The 17,565-nt window shown below is 38.9% G+C and overlaps 1 protein-coding gene across 2 annotated transcripts; it reads right to left on the reverse strand.

Annotated features, from left to right (window-relative positions):
- Positions 1 to 27: 27 nt before the first annotated feature.
- cd9r (CD9 molecule related) lies at positions 28 to 14,973 on the reverse strand. 2 transcript variants are annotated; one of them, XM_078269552.1, is made up of 9 exons: positions 14,865 to 14,973; positions 14,493 to 14,604; positions 13,409 to 13,514; positions 13,189 to 13,286; positions 9,018 to 9,092; positions 8,806 to 8,907; positions 8,291 to 8,386; positions 7,250 to 7,333; positions 28 to 1,319 (listed from the first exon to the last, which is right to left on the reverse strand). In XM_078269552.1, the coding sequence occupies exons 2-9, from the start codon at positions 14,556 to 14,558 to the stop codon at positions 1,230 to 1,232; spliced, it is 717 nt and encodes a 238-aa protein (XP_078125678.1). In that variant the 5' UTR covers positions 14,559 to 14,604; positions 14,865 to 14,973; the 3' UTR covers positions 28 to 1,229. The 2 variants fall into 2 exon arrangements, with proteins under 2 accessions (XP_078125678.1, XP_078125677.1); XM_078269551.1 differs by having other exon boundaries at positions 28 to 2,583.
- Between the last annotated feature and the right edge of the window lie 2,592 nt (positions 14,974 to 17,565).

Below are 17,565 nucleotides of genomic sequence, written 5' to 3' on the forward strand. Positions count from 1 at the left end.
GTTTTATGGAAATAACATACGCAAGTCTTTGTGGAAAAGAGGGGGAAATCCCTATGGAATATTTATTTAAAAACTTGTGAACTTAAAGACAACATAGTGCAATGCAATAGTTGGTACTACAGAGTACAGAGAACGAAAACAAGCAACACACAAACAGGCCACTAAGTGTACTTCTATTTGGTCACAGAAGATTTTAGCAAGAACACAAGGGAACGGTTAACTATAATGTCCGTTACGGCACAGTGTTTCCCTCTGCATCAAACAGTTAACAGGAAGGCAGCACTTAAGGCTTCACAGCTCCAAAACAAGTCAGTTTAACCGCCCAAACAGTGACTGAGGAAAGCCTGCAGAATATTTGTCACGCTAAAGAAGGCCTTTGACTTTGTTTTCTGACCAGTTCTGTGGTCTTCTGGACAAACGATCATAAAAAAAGAAGGAATTAAATGGAATGCAATTTATGCAATGCTACAGCGAAGGATGAATTACTCATTTACCAATGTACCATTACATCTGCTATAGCATAAAATAAATTGGCATTAACATTAACAAGTGAAGTAAGAAGTAACTTATTTCTCCCTGACATGCTTAATGGCTGCTGTGATGATTCAGAGCCACACCTTAAATATGTGACGAGATTAAATAGACTTTAAAATTATCCCTTTTTCATTTATACATAGAATATTAGTTCAAACAGTGATATATCTGCCAGTGGCTCAGTGAGATTTTAACTCTTCCACATGAAAACAAAAACAAACTTCTGCAGCAGTGTCATTATGGTACAGAACTGCTAAAACGTAACAACGTTCCATTTAAGCAAAAGGTAGTTTTTTAACAGTTTGTTATTAAACAGACGTGTCGCTCTCATCCTCAGATTACTTATCGCGTGCCCACAATGATGTAGAGGCCTGTCAGGCGAAACCACAGTGGCTGTCTAGCTGTGACAGCAGATGAATAGCCAATTATAAAGCAACATCCATTTCACCAAGAGATACTGCATGATTATTAAAGCAAAAGCACAATAAAATATTGGTTGTCAACAGCCCGTCTCACAATGGGTAACATTTTAGCACAGCGGGTTTTAGGATTAAAAACATTCACTTAAACACAATTCTAGTTCAGTGGTTAAAAGAAACAAATCGGTAAACATTTGTTTGCTGGTTAAGCCTGAATTCCAGCGATGGTCCTCGTTGAGGCAGAGGAGGGTAAGGGTTGAAAACCGAATCGTCTTGTTAGTACACAGTGGTATAGTACGCACTGACCTCCTGCTGGCTTCTCTTGGTCTGTTTCAGGAGCACAATGGTGCAGACCAGGGCCGTGATCTGTCATGCAGACACAGAGGGAGGAGGGGAGGTAAAGAGCAGGGATGGGCCAAAGCAGTGCAGGGGACCCACCTGCTTCCTGAATCTCATCTCCATGATTACACCAGCCACAGAATTTATTAGTTAACAGCCCATGCTACCTATTAGCATGCAGCTACACAATGAGAAGCTTGTGCAGAATAAAAGAAATTCAATGAGGAATAAGTAGACACTTAAGGTAAAATCCAACCCTGGGAATGTTTTCTTTAACTGTCTATATAAAAAAAATCAGTATCTCTGGAGAAAAAAAAAAGAACCTCAGGAGCAGCTAATTTTTCTATTGTTTACACTGGTGGGACAGCAAAATACAAACATCAATTTCCAGTTAGTGGAGTGTGTTTTTTTTATATGTAGCTAAGTGATGCGTTTTTTTGTTTTGTGTGCAAATGTATTATCCTAATAAGAAGCCATTTACCTTGTACAGCAGCTAGATTCTCTGGAAATACGTGATAACCCATCTTGTCGAAATGTAAGTAATGTTGGGAGGTGCCGGGTGAGGAGCTTCCTGCCGCTACGGCCGTGGTTTACGTGTGTGTGGCGGCCGCGACTGTTTGTTCAAAACAACAATTCTGGGCGTGATAGACGGATGGTCCATCCAATCACCTGCCGGGTATTTTTTTTTAAAAGTGCCTGCTCTTTACCAAACAGGTTCTGATGACGGCTTCTCAGAAGGTTTCTTTGTAACAAACCATCTGGCTCGTTAGGTTACATAAGCCGTTGCTCTTTTACTAAAAATATGTCTGCTGTCACACCCCTACTGGAAAATCTTGCACATTAGTTGTTTTTTTTTTACCAACAATCTGCAGTAATAAAAATACATACCAACAGCACAATTTAAATAGATGCAGTAATGTTAAAATTTTGCCTTAGGTCTTTTAGGGTGGATTTTTCCTATAAGGGAGCTGAAGAGAGAATGGATACAAACATAAATGTGTGTTCTCTATGCCAGAGTGTTGTGGAATAAAATCAAGACAGCATGAAAGTAAGAGTGAAAACCTACAAGAGCACACTAAGACTGAGCCACAGGGATGTTGGCCATAGAGAGAGGGGTGAAGGTGACTGGGTCCTGGTCAGGGTAGGGGTAGGGGTAGGAGACAAATTCACACTGAGACGGTTGAGGGTTAGCCACAACAGAAGTGGAGTGAGTCAGGATGATGTACTGAGGAGATGAGGCAGACTGACGGATCTTTCTACTGAGCGTTGTGCTGCAAATCAGAGCTATGATCTTTGGAAAACCAATGATGGGGAGAATGAAAGAAAAAGGAAAAAGTTTTCAAACAAAGGGGGAGGAGTAATGATTGAGAGAGACGGAGGGGAGCAGAGGGATTAAAACGGACATTTACTTTATGAACAACAAGAGCAGACCACAACATTAAGCAAGAAACTGAATGGAGCTGGGATTCTTTTTTTTTACCAGTATATAAGAGTCACTTCTCCTTCTTGTCCCCACTTCAGTCAGTTTTGACTTATTTTATGCTAATTACTAGGGCTGTCAAAATAACGCGTTCATTTCGATTAATTAATCTGAGAAAAAATAACGCAGATTAATCAATTCCATATTGACGTTTGACCCGGAGCCGTTCTAGCCACCATTGGACTGTAAAATGAAGGAGGGAGACGAGAATGTTCTGCCTGGATTATTAATTGGAACATTTACTTGTAAAAATCTTCTTCCTGCCAACCCTGGCTACCGAAATCTGGTGCCACTGATATGTCTGCTCTTCTCTCTGATGCTCTGAAACAGACGATACAGGCAACACAAACACCGCTGCACGTGACGCTAGTTAACACAATAGAGCTCAACAGTCCCGCCCACAGCGGGTTCCGGAAGTAAAAATACAATTTCTCCATTGACAAATTGGAGTATAAGCTTCTGCTGGGAAGCTAACGTTAGTTTAGCTAACTGCTAATTCGGCTAACCGCTAGCTGACAGCTTGATTCAGTCTAAAATAACGTTAACTCAAACTAAACACTGGGTAAAGCCGTCTACAGCTGACGTAACAGCCGTTATATTTGTTAACGGTTATTTTCAGGTTTTATTTTGAGGGTCTTTTAAAGTTATTACATGCTGTCTCAGCTAGCGGTTAGCCGCATTAGCTGTTAGCTAAACTAACGTTAGCTTCCTTTGTTCAGTGGTGGTTTACGGGATGAGTAGTTCCTTCGCTCTGAGATGACGATATGTACACAGTCTTGTACCTTTTGACTTTTTGGGGATTTTCTATTCGTTTTTTTACTCGAAATGATACGTTGTATGCTTATGAGTCACGTACCACCTGGTTAGCCTAAGGCATGGTCTAAAACTCTTTATATACAGATTTTTCCAGACGTCAATGGGAGAAATGAATGGGAAATTTACTTCCGGAACCAAGGTCTCTCAGAGGAGGGGTGGGACTGTTGAGCTCTATGGACCCTTTGCACGTGACGTCACGCTCCACTCGCACGAATTATGAACGCCTTGACGGACGGCGGAAGAGCTATGCTGTAGATGGACGATAAGCTAAACGTGTACGTTTTCGTTCGTGTTCTCACATTCACAATCTGCAGAGTAATCCTCACCAACACAAGCATGCAGAGTAATCCTCACCAACACAAGCATGCAGAGTAATCCTCACCAACACAAGCATGCAGAGTAATCCTCACCAACACAAGCATGTGCAATACGCCTTTCTGTTTTAATTGAGTGATAAATAAAATTATCCTCAACCAGCTAGCTGCCGTGCTAACCAGCTGTCCTGCTAACAGGTCCAACCCGATGATGACCCACATAACTAGCTAACATTGGTTATTCACTGACCTAGCTACATATCCAAAAAAGCAAGCCGTTCCCTCGATCATTTAACTTAACACACACATACAAAAAAATATTGGTTAAATTAAAGAGGACATGGCACGAAAACTAGCTTCAAAAACGAGTTAAATGCGGGTCTGCCGACCTCCTACCCTGGCTAGCTGTACCTCCCCCCGCTGCGATTAATTAATCACAGAGTATGTAATTAATTAGATTACATTTTTTAATCGATTGACAGCCCTACTAATTACATGCTGGATAGTTTTACATGATGTACTGTTATATGAAGTGTAGAGTCTATGTTTTAAGGCTCATTAGTTTGGGTTTTTAGGCATGACATTTTTTAAAGCACTTTACAATGAACAGCAAGAGTTGTATTGAAGACGGCTCAGACTATGGTTTGACGTTGGCCCAATTCCATTTCTTATTTTTACCCCTACCCCTTGTTTTCAAATGCCCCTCGCTTTTTGATTTGCCCCTCGCTACAGATTACGAGGGGTAGTGGTTAAAATCTTCCTCTATGGAATAGGACAACCGTGATTCGTCACCTTGTCTCTGAAAACGCTGCAACACATTTCTAAACCGACGTTATTTTTACTTAAGTAAAAATACAGATTCTCCAAAGTTCAGATGAAAAATTTAGATTAATCAACTAGTCGAAAAAAAAAAAATCGTTCGATTAATCAATGACAAAAATAATCGTTCGGGACAGCCCTAATTTGTATTAGTCTCCTTCTCCATAAACAACATGAAATCAAGGAGAGTGTTAACTTCTCCTGCTACAGATTTCCCACCGTGGTCAGAAAGAACAGGAGGAGACACTGTCACGCTCTCAACCACACACACACCGGCCCTGCTATTCTCTTAAAGTGTAACTCGCCAAAATGCAACCTAGGGGCTTTTTGTGAATGTACCAGAGTCAAACTTTCATTTAAAAGCATATTTAGGACGGAAGCGTCACTTTTAAGATTGACCGTATCTTCGTTTTTTGGTCAAATGGCCTTTTGAATGGGAGAGCTAGGGACACTTTTATGCTAGCCTCAAAATAGCTATTTTTAAAACACTAAGAAGGCTCGACACAACATGAGACTTTGCTCCAAGTATCACCAGGGACTCTACACATGAACGCAAGCATTGACAACATTGTTTGTGTACCCAGAGTTTACTAAAAAGAAACGTTTTGAACAACTCACTGTAGCTGTTCTTCCGGTCGCCGTCTATCGAGCCAGTCAAAAATAGTCGAGGGAGGAGAGTAAAGATGGAGAGCTCCTAAAGCTTAGTTCCATATAAATGCACGGATAATTCGTTGTTTTGTCGTTAGTGAAACACAATATTGACCTTGTAGTTGAAAAAGGAGCCTCATATAAGAATGACATTTCCTCCTATGGAGTCCGTTCATTCGCATTCTGAGATCGCCTATTTTTGACTGGGAAAATGGCAGATAGCGTAAACAACAACTGCTAACGTGAGTTGCTCAAAACCCTTTAGTAAACTCTGGGTACACAAACAATGTTGTCAATGCTTTCGTTAAGGTGTAGAGCCCCTGGTGAGACTTGGAGCAAAGTCTCATGTTGTGTCGAGCCTTCTTAGTGTTTTAAAAATAGCTATTTTGAGGCTAGCATGAAAGTGCCCCTAGCACTCCCATTCAAAAGGCCATTTGACCGAAAAACGAAGTAAATCTTAAAAGTGACGCCTCCGTCCTAAATATGCTTTGAAACTAAAGTTTGACTCGGTACATTCACAAAAAGACCCTAGGTTGCATTTTGGCGCGAGTTACACTTTAAAGAGATCAACACACACACCTTTGCGACCAGTTTTGTACATGTGCGACCTGCAAATTTGAGGACTTTGTTTGTTTTTCTTGTTGAAAAAGAAGGAGAAAGCGATTCTGGAGGAGGGTCTGTGAGGATTAGTCAAATGCATAACGCTGTGATCTACACTTGTGTCTCCCACTTTCATTACAGTGCTCCTAGTAAAAAAAGTTAGTCTGGAACCCTGCGTTTCAATTATTTTCCTTGCCCCACACACATTACGTTTACATGCACATAATATTCCCATTTTTGATCCTTATTCTGAAATGGACAATATTCCGACGAAGCTATTTACATGGCTAAAGAAAGTGAAAATTCCACTAATATTCCCGTTTACGTGTAGCCGGTTTACCAGCGGTGGTGGACTTGGTGGACTTGTTGGACCGTGCGAACACAGCCTCCCTCTTCCATTCCTTCAACCATCTTCTTGAAAAGGGCGTCGTAGCGATGTTTGCGCATATCCAAAAACCTGTTGATATCCAAGTCTTTGATAATGTTTAAAAGTAGTTGTGTTTCTCTTTCTTAGCGAGTCTCAAGCCTTGCAAACTGTTGGCTGGTTGGTTTGTTTACAGCAACCATTGCAATGCACAGAGCGGACCATAAGCTGTAAACGGGCAAGAGGCCGTAAACTGCGGTGAACCCTGATTGAGACGCATATTCCGAATGTGTCCAAAGAATGCCTCTAAAACCCAAATAATACCGGAATATCCCACGTCTTAATCGGAAAATGCTATATTCGGAATAAGGCCTTACTCAGAATATCCAACCGGAATATGCTGTTTACGTGACATGTATCAAATTCGGAATATTGTCATATTTGGAATAATAGTGGAATATTGGTGTGCATGTAAACGTACTGAGTGATGCAAAAATATATTTGCCAGTGATTGTCTTAACTGCATAAATATGATATAAATATGAAATAAATCCATGTCACAGCCATTTAAGTTGTATGTCAAGTACTCAGGTAAAAATACGGATTCTCCAAAGTTATAAGTAATAATATGCAAATTAATCGTTAGATTAATCAAATATTGATGACAAAAATAATCGTTAGGGACAGTCCTAACATCTATTAGTTCTATTTAACTGTTTTGTAATATTACTAATATAACACATTGAATTTTTTAATTATAAAAAACCCAAAACAATGAGCCATTGGTGTATGTAAATTAATTATTTTGTTTGGTCAATAATCTTGTAAACTCATTTTTCATTCACCAGCCTATTTCTGCCGAAATATTAACACCATTTAAGTGTAGAAAGGTGCAGCATGCAACTGATTTGCTTACCAAAAGAACTCCCGTTCCGACAAAGATGCCCATCACCAGTGCCGCTTTACGGTTAAAGACATCCGCGATGAGCAGAGGACAATTCTATAGGAAGACCAAGACAGGAGAAGCTGTTAGAGGCTAGCGCCCTCTATACTGGAGCTAACCCAGAGTCTACATGTTTCTTCAAACATTAACATTAAGACAATTACAAAGTCAGCCTATTACCACCTTAAAAATATATCAAGGGTTAAAGGACTTATGTCTCAGCAGGATTTGGATAAACTTGTCCATGCTTTTATCTTCAGTAGACTTGACTACTGTAACGGTGTCTTCACAGGTCTCCCTAAAAAAATCAATCAGACAGCTGCAGCTGATTCAGAACGCTGCTGCTCGAGTCCTCACTAAGACCAAGAGAGTGGATCACATCACTCCAGTTCTGAAGTCTCTACACTGGCTTCCTGTACCACAAAGAATAGATTTCAAAATACTTTTGCTGGTTTATAAATCACTAAATGGTTTAGGGCCAAAATACATTTCTGATCTGCTGCTACACTATGACTCACCCAGACCTCTCAGGTCGTCTGGGACAGGCCTGCTACACTATGACCCACCCAGACCTCTCAGGTCGTCTGGGACAGGCCTGCTCTCTGTCCCCAGAGTCAGAACTAAACAGGGGGAAGCGGCGTTTAGTTTTTATGCTCCACATATCTGGAACAAACTCCCAGAAAACTGCAGGTCTGCCACAACTCTGTTCTTTTAAATCAAAGCTAAAGACCTATCTTTTTGATGTTGCCTTTCTTTAAATAATTGTTCATTTCTTATACTGCATTGTTGACACTGTATGACAATCTATATAAGCATATAAAGAGAAATTCCTATTTTATCTGCTTTTATATATTTAACTGTTTTAACTGCTCTGTAATGTTTAATTTCTTATACTGCACTGTAACTTTTATTCTCGTGTTTTATCTGTTTTTAATTTTTTTTATCTGTTTTTATGTAACTATACAACTAAAGCTGCCTTGCCTTCAAACCTTAGTTTTCTTGTCACCAACTTACAGGCTGGTGGATCTTCTCCCAAAACCCATCTGCTTTGGGACAGGTGTTTTGGGCCAACTCTAACACCACGACCCCGGTTACTCCACAGCAATGAAGCTACAGAGGACGGAGATGAAGGGAGATTAGGAACACTCAAAATCATCCGATGTTCATGTTTGAGATTTCAAATTACATCATAAATGTGGAGCCCTAAGAAGTTGGTAATCATGACATACTATGAATTATGTCAATAAATTGTCTAAAATATACAAATAAGGCAATAGGAAATTATAGTACAAGTTATTCTAGTATGTGTTTTCATTTATATATTTTACACAATTTATTTACATGATTTCATAATTGTCTTTTAGTCATTTAACATCGAACACTTCAGGCGTCCATGTCAGGAGGCAACAAAAGTTGCAAAAGCACCAAGTTCAAAAAGACATTAAGACAAACGTTGAAGTTAATAGTTGAACTGTGCTTTTTATCAAACTGGGGGGAAATAAAAAAGAGGAAATAAGGTTTGTGATTACCATTTTGTGGATGAATGTGAGAGTGGCACCAATGACTGGGTCTCCGCTCTTCATATACAGAAAATACAGGCTACCGTAGAACTCCACAATGTGTTGTCCAACCTTAATAAACACAATGTTATGATCATAAATATAGGGTATTTACTGATTTATGATTTTACTATTTTTTCATCATATTTGTGTTTGTCCCTTCTTTTCCATTTGCCTCTTACCTGTTCCTTACTGGAATAAGCAACCACTCCAATAGCAATTTCAGCCACTGCCAGAATGGTCAGAAGGGCAGAGAACTGAAAGAAAGAGGGGAAAAAAGTAAATAAACCTAATTAGAACATCTTAATGGTACGGGTTAATGACCTGATGAACACAAACATTACACTTTTCTCCAACTACTATGCATGTGCATCAAAACAATGATATGCAAATATATGCTTGTTTTTGTTTTACTGGTAGGAAGAATGCTGAACATTTGTAAATATATGTAATATTTTAATGAGCAATATTTTCCACTCGGTTATAAAACCTCTACAAAAGGTTGGTGGCTATCTCAAAGAAAATTTAAAGAACCTATGACATGCTGCTTTTTGGATGCTTTTATATAGGTCTTAGTGGTCCCCTAATACTGTATCTGAAGTCTCTTTTATATAGACCTCAGTGGTCCCCTAATACTGTATCTGAAGTCTCTTTTATATAGACCTTAGTGGTCCCCTAATACTGTATCTGAAGTCTCTTTTATATAGACCTTAGTGGTCCCCTAATACTGTATCTGAAGTCTCTTTTATATAGGCCTTAGTGGTCCCCCTAATACTGTATCTGAAGTCTCTTTTATATAGGCCTTAGTGGTCCCCCTAATACTGTATCTGAAGTCTCTTTTATATAGGCCTTAGTGGTCCCCTAATACTGTATCTGAAGTCTCTTTTATATAGACCTTAGTGGTCCCCTAATACTGTATCTGAAGTCTCTTTTATATAGGCCTTAGTGGTCCTCTAATACTGTATCTGAAGTCTCTTTTATATAGGCCTTAGTGGTCCCCTAATACTGTATCTGAAGTCTCTTTCCCGAAATACAGCCTTGGTGCAGAATTACAGCCAGTCCCACAATGAGCTTTCCTTAGGATGTGCCATTTCTGTGTCTGTAGCTTTAAATGCTATTGAGGAGGAGAGAGGGGGGGCAAGGTGGAGGGTGGGGGTGTGGCCTTGACCAGCTTGCGGCCACGGTTGTAGCTTAAGGCCACGTTCACACATACCAAAACACTTTTTTTCTCTTCCCTGGAACCGTGTCAACAAAAAATATGTGCGTCCAAACGGATCCATTTGTAAAAGACTCAACACGCTACTTGATATTCCAGGCCTATAGGTGGCGCCGTTTCTGCTACAGAAATTCACCAAAAACGGAGAAGAAGAGCATAGTCTTCAGTCACTCCCGATCATAACATGATAGACTATAATAATTTTCATATATATATATATATATATATATATATATATATATATATATATATATATATATATATATATATATATATATATATATATATATATATATATATATATATATATAGTGAATACATACAAAGTGACTGGAACTATCCATCACCTCTCACGTGTGGATTCTCAACATCCCGGCTGTTGCCCGGTCTTTGAGACACAGCTGTTGCTTTTTAAATCACTACACGCAGTTCATAACACACGGTTAGTTAGCGTAGTTATACACAGTGAAATTACGTGTCCTGTTTTTATTTCACGCATACTATCTGCTGGAGTGTGTGAAGCTATGGGCTGAGCTCTGTTATCTCAGCGCAGTTTGTTTTGGAGAAGAGTTATCAGGCAAAGTGGAAGAGTGCGTGTCACGGAGGATAATGGGAGCAATGCCAGTAAAAGCTACCACCTTCACTAACAAATTTAAGGATTATACCCACATTGTTGGGGATACAATGTTGCGCACTAGACTCAGTCTTTGCACATACGAGCATAAATCTTGTCATTTTCAGAAAGGAGGATGAATAAAAACAAGCCAAATCAGGACAAAGGTTAAAAGTGCAAAATCTCAAAGATTCAGAGCTATGACTAAAGGATCTTTTACATTCCTCCGTTCCTTGCATCCATTAGTCCCCCCCCCTGCTGCTGTAGGGGATTTTCCAACATGAAACTGAGACAGTTTCAATACTTTGTGGCTGCAATTCTGGAGAATATGTGTCTGCAGGTTTTAGCAAGTGAAGTTCCTATAGTGATATTAAAGGCACACGAATGCAATCATTTTAAGCAGAAAGTAAAGCGAGTAAGTGGTACCACAACAATTAAAATACCTTCATTTTACTTTAACCCTTTGCCCTTAAACAGCATGGGCACTGAACCTTAGGGAGTGACTTGTATTTACAGTTAAGTTTAAGTATCAATTTAAGTTGGAAAAGCAAACAAGTGATCTCAGCACAACAAACTACGACAGGCAACACAGACACTTCAGCTGGTGTTATCTACTAGATAACTCTTAACACTTGGCCTTGAATGAAAAATAGTCTGTCTCTTGAAGAAAGCCGTTATATTTTTTACTTATTTAACTGTCTAGTTCAAAGACAGTATTTAAAATGTGCAATCAACTAAATACTACTAAGTGTGATTAAGCCACATATTTGTTTTTATATTTCTGCAATCAGAACTTTAGTGTGATTTGTTTCTGACTTTCATATATTGACCAGGCTTGGTCAGTGCTCAATATACTACTGTGACTGAAGTAGTTCAATAAAAGATGTCATTCATATACATTCATGCATCACCTAATTTCATCATCACATCCAGGCCTGGCCTCCAGGAAGGACCAGTCAGTTTAATCTATCTATTCTTGTATTGTTCATACTATACAATAATTTATTGCTTGTCTTTGTTGAATAATACAGAAGACAAAGAGCTTAAAAAATAATCGCATATTAAATCGCAATATTTAGTAAATCGCAATTAGATTAGAAACAGACCCATAAAACTTTATAGAGGACCTGTAATGAGCTTGTGTCCAATATTTGTAAGATAAAGCCATCTAAGATTTACATTTGATAAAGTAGTCTTATCAGCTCTTTGTTTTCCCTGGCTCTTGATTTTAAAAGAAAGGGATACACATATCGGTTCATGTGGTTTGATGTGCTCCATCTGCTTTCAGCCAGGTTTCATGTTTCAGTCTTCTGAGCTGCCCGTAAAGATCACAGGGCTGCTTAACTCACCCACGTCACCTCCACTGACCAGCGCCTATTAATCACTGCTACATATCTTAGCCTTACATGTGTACTAATAAATCTTTGACTGTCTGACATTTAACCGGTCTGTTGGTGAAGAGGCAGGGTGAGAATAGCAGTCAAGTGATATGGCCAAAATCTTCTATCCCGACATACGTCATTTCATATCTCGATAACGATATAGCACTTTTTCCTCGCAATTTAATAAATAAAGATTCTATATGAAACAACCACATAGTAAAGCCTATGTGCGTTAACTCCTGTGTGAATTAAAGGTGCTCTAAGCGATGTTGGATGATGTCACTTCTTGTTGACGTTCAAAGTATTTTCAAACAAAACGAGGCTAGCTCGCCCCTCCCTCCTCCTCCTTCACCCCCCCCCCCCTCTCCCTTCCGTGCTTCCTTGCACTAACCCCCCCAACCCCCAAATCCTTCTTGTCGGTTATTGGCTGGAACTATGTTTGTTATGTTTGGTGGTGCAGGTTGGCGTTTGTTTTTGTGGCCGTTTGTGGAGCCTGGGCTGTCTACAGACACCGCGGGTTTTTTTACAGTGTGTTCAGGGGACAAGCAGCTCGCGGATAGTGAGGAGATGTTTGCTGTATGTGACAAAACATGTTGTAGCCTAAAAAACGTGTGACATCGCTTAGAGCACCTTTAAATACTACAAATGAAAAAGCGATGAGTATTTTCTCATTTTATTAAGAACTTTTGTGTGAAATGGACATAACCTGCAAGAATCAGAATGTAATAGGTCAACCAAGTTACGTGAACATTACCATAACGCAATATTTAATATTAAGGTTTCTATATTGTCACACAGCTACTATGTCTATCACACAGCCCTACTCTTCAGACTTTGGATGCATGCAGGCCGACAAAACTTAAATAAAAGCCTGGGCCTTGTTGCCTTACGCAGAACTGAGAGAGCACTGGCGCACTGTGATTATGTAAAAGTTATCCTGAGGTAGTTTGTCACATTTGCTGTTTGACATAACAGGCAAAACTAAATATTAGCCATTTTCACAAATCAAAGATTTTAGCTTAAAGGTTTTTCATATAATCACGGCGTTAGATTTGCACTTCCTCATTAAGTGACAGTACATTGTGAAAGAGGCTATTGCAATCGCACAACAGGAATCTCTACAGGGAAGTAGGAAGTCTCACCACTTGCAGAGCACATCTTTTCTCATTGCAGGCACCGTAGTCTCCAAACACCACCACAATCAGCATCACTGAGCCGAGAGCAATCAGTACAGTCACAGCTGATAAATTAAAATAAAGAGAGAGACACAGATATGTGATGAAATATGTATTAGAGTCAAATATATCTTCATGCATTGTTTTGGGGAGAAATGACACAAATGTGCGTAACTTATGTACTGACCGATAACAAATGCACTTGAGTTGAAGTCCTCTACTTGAAAGATGCCTCTGGTGCTGTCGCTGAGCCTCAGCCACAAGCCGAGACCCAAAAAGGCAAAGCCCAGCAACTGCAAAACCACACAAATCAAAATGAAAGCACATTTCTCATAACATGATTTCACTTCAAAACTGTACATGTAATATTTTCGGGGGAACAGAGTTTTTATTCACACGGTGTACAACAGGTGGCGTGTCAGTGCACAAAAATATCCTTTAAGAGAACAAAGTCACAGAATGAAACCAGCTGTGGGACAGCTAGGTAAACACCTGGCAAACAACCAAAATACACTGAAACACAATGCAACAGTTGACAAGACAGCACATGAAAAGCACAAAAGAGCAGGTTGAAACAGAGAGTGAATAAATGACATCTCTCTTTTCAGCTAAAAAAGAATAGGTGTAATAAGCTCAGGCTTCAGCCTACACCTTTTCGGTCCTGGTTGTTTCTTGTATGTATGTATGTATGTATGTATGTATGTATAGATAGATAGATCTGTTCTATTTTCTTCTTTTGTATGGTTCCGTTCCTCCTTTTTTCTTCAATCTGATTATTTCTTTATGCTTCGACAAGTCGGCCGTTGCACAATAAAGCACGGTGAATTCATTTTTTGTTTGTGGAAGTAAAAGCAACAATGTTATGTTTTGTCTGTTGCTTGTTATTAGTGCATTGATTGTTGTGGGTTACACAAAAAAAAAAAATAATAATAAATCTGGTTGGTTATTAAGACAGTAGAGACAGGGTAGTATATTGTTAAGTATGTTAAAAAGTAGGTAGTAAATATTTAAGCATGGACAGGTGTTGTTCATTCCAATAAATGAAAGTGGCCGTAGCCTTTGTTGGTATTCAGCAGAAACGAAACCTAATAATAGGAGCCAACAGACAAACCTCCATCTTCCTTTTTTTTCATGGGAACTTACAAAAAAAAACCGCAATAGTCACACACAGGGAGGAGTGTGTGTGTGTGTGTGTGTGTGTGTGTGTGTGTGTGTGTGTGTGTGTGTGTGTGTTTTACTTCAAAACTAATGCAGTGATATGGCAGACTTACCGCAAAGATGAGGTTGAAAATGAAGAGGGTATACTTGCAGAAGAGGCCACATCCGTCAAGTGCCATGATGAAAAGTGGGATGTTTTGCTGCGTGTAACGTTACTTGGGAAGTCTGTAAAGGTGTGTACACAGTAAAAAAAACAATTACCTCATCATTTCTGACGCTATATTGTAAAAAAAATATATACACATACAAACGCATGTAGCCTACTAAAACTTCCTAGGGTTATAATGTATATGTAAATGTCGTATTGGACAATTGGTAATACGTTTAAACATCTTAACAGCGCTCTTCTTTTAAAAAGACCTAAATCATTGAGTAATATGGCAGCCATGCTACACACGACATTAACTACAAATGAAAATAAATACCTGGATTTGTTGAAGGCTTTCGCGGTCTCTCTCCTCAGGATGCTAGCGGCAAGAAAAACATCTACAGGTTACACGTTTGCTGCGTGCTCTTTTTACAGTCCCAATGTGCGTCACGTGTCCACCACGTTGACCTCGCTCGGTCTTTCATTGGCTGAGAGGCGTGACTGACATGAGGTAACACCTATGAGCAGGCGGCGGCTTCCAGAGGGTGCGGGTCCAGAAGAACATGAAAGGAAGAGTGAAACTTAAGAAACTGAGATGAACCCATTAATGACTTGTGGCTGTCTTTTCAATGCTGGCTTCAATCTAAACGTATACTGCTGCACCCATTACATGAAATGTCAATTCCACCTGGAATATTTTTTAAAGAATAAGAATTTAGAGTTCTTGATAAACATTGTATTCATATGTGTAAGTATTTAAAGGTCAGACCCCACATCAACGGTTGGAAAAATGAGCTTAAGCTTTTTGCTACATCTCTTCAATGCATGACAAAGGAAAACGCCAAGACTCTTTTATTTGTTGGACTTACATTCCCTACTTGACTAAAAAGACCCCCAGTATCTTTATTTTCTTTATTTGTTATGTTTTGTTATATATATTGTCTCTACCTCAAAGCTGTTAACACTTCTTTTGACAAATGTACAAACACATTGTGCCTTGATTGTTTGTATCTCTATTATACAGTAAAGAATAATGAAAAAAATAAAAATAAAAAAACTTAAGGAAATGAGAGCTACGGAATGTTAAAGGCTGAGTACTTTTTTTTTTTATGATTTGATGTGACACAAATATCAAATGAATTCATAGACAAATGCAGGGCCAAATCAACATTGTAGCCTTTTTATTGTGCAGAAGTATATCAACAGAATAATGGACAATTTGGACTCTAGTCAATGTGAAACTTAAACCTTGAGAACATAAAAAAAATGAAACAAAGGACAGGATATGTGTGCAATCTCTCCCTCCCCCTCTATCTGGGGGGGAATGGCACGTGTCCCTCCTGAAATATGATTGTCCCCCCAATCCATTGGGCTAGAGTGCTGTCAATCTGACAAATTTGATTTCCATTGGATTAGAGTACTGTCACTTTGCTGCCTGTTCTGCCAATCGCTGCCTTTTCATTTGGAAAATGGATACACAGTGGCACTCATAAGTTTATGAACCCATGTTAAAGTTGACTAAAAAGAGGAATAAAAAAATCATCTTTTGGAAATTGATCTTAATGCCTTAATTAAAAAAAAATGAGGAAAAATCCAACCTTTAAAGACACCAGTTTTCTTTGTGAATGAATAATGTATCATAAATAAATAAATGTTCTTCCTTAAAATACAGGGGGCATAAGTCAGTACACCCCTATGTTAAATTCCCATAGAGGCAGGCAGACTTTTATTTTGAAAGGCTAGTTATTTCATGGATCCAGGATACTATGATCCTGATAAAGTTCCCTTGGCCTTTGGAATTAAAATAGCCCCCCCCCACATCATCACATACCCTTCACCATACCTAGAGATTGGCATGAGGTACTTTCCATAAAATCATCTCTCAATGCAAATCAAACCAGCTATTAGGCTAACTGAAATAAAACAATGCCAATCTCTAGGTATGGTGAAGGGTATGTGATGATGTGGGGGGGGGGGTATGGTGAAGGATATGTGATGATGTGGGGGTATGGTGAAGAGTATGTGATGATGTGGGGGTATGGTGAAGGGTATATGATGATGTGGGGGTATGGTGAAGGGTATGTGATGATGTGGGGGTATGGTGAAGGGTATGTGATGATGTGGGGGTATGGTGAAGGGTATGTGATGATGTGGGGACCAAGGGATCTTTATCAGGATCATAGTATCCTGGATCCATGAAATAATTGGCCTTTCAAAATAAAAGTCTGCCTGCCTCTATGGGGATTTAACATAGGGGTGTACTGACTTATGCCCCCTGTATTCTAAGGAAGAACATTTATTTATTTACGATACATTATTCATTCACAAAGAAAATTGGTGTCCTTAAAGGTTGGATTTTTCCTTTTTTTTTTAATTAAGGCATTAAGATCAATTTCCAAAAGATAATTTTTTTTTATTCCTCTTTTTAGTCAATGGGTTCATAAACTTATGAGTGCCGCTGTACTTTAAAAACACACTGTATGGCAACTGTGTACTTTGTTTTTCCGGCTAGATTAGAAGTAGAAACATATTGAACTCACTGTAGAGCACTTGTTGCTGTAAAAAAATAAATTGTGTATTGCACTTTATTTCTCTTCTGTTTCCTATTTTCTGAAAACTGTGTACAGCAAGGTTTTCTTTGTTGGAGTTTGAGGCAAGTTTATTGTAATTGTATTGCACATTATTTTTATACAGTTCTGCGACAAAAAAGCCAACCCTTGTCACATGACCAATTCATGTTTCCACATATCCAAATGTTTGCTTTAAGAGCCTATAGAAAATGTGTATTGTATTTGGATATACAATTTATTAAAAAAAAAATAATGAATGTGATGTGTTGTTTTTTTTTTTTTTTTTAGCAAAATCAAATTATGTTGTTCTATCCTACCCACAATTTCCTATATTCCTAAGAAGATTTTCTAGGCTGTATTCTGATAAAATCCCCCTGTGCACCCCCTGACTGATTATTGGTCCCCACTGTGCCACCCCACTTTTAAAATCCTGGCCTCGCTCACACACACCCACACACACACACACAC

Source organism: Sander vitreus, chromosome 15 (assembly GCF_031162955.1).
Source record: "Sander vitreus isolate 19-12246 chromosome 15, sanVit1, whole genome shotgun sequence".
NCBI lineage: Eukaryota > Metazoa > Chordata > Actinopteri > Perciformes > Percidae > Sander > Sander vitreus.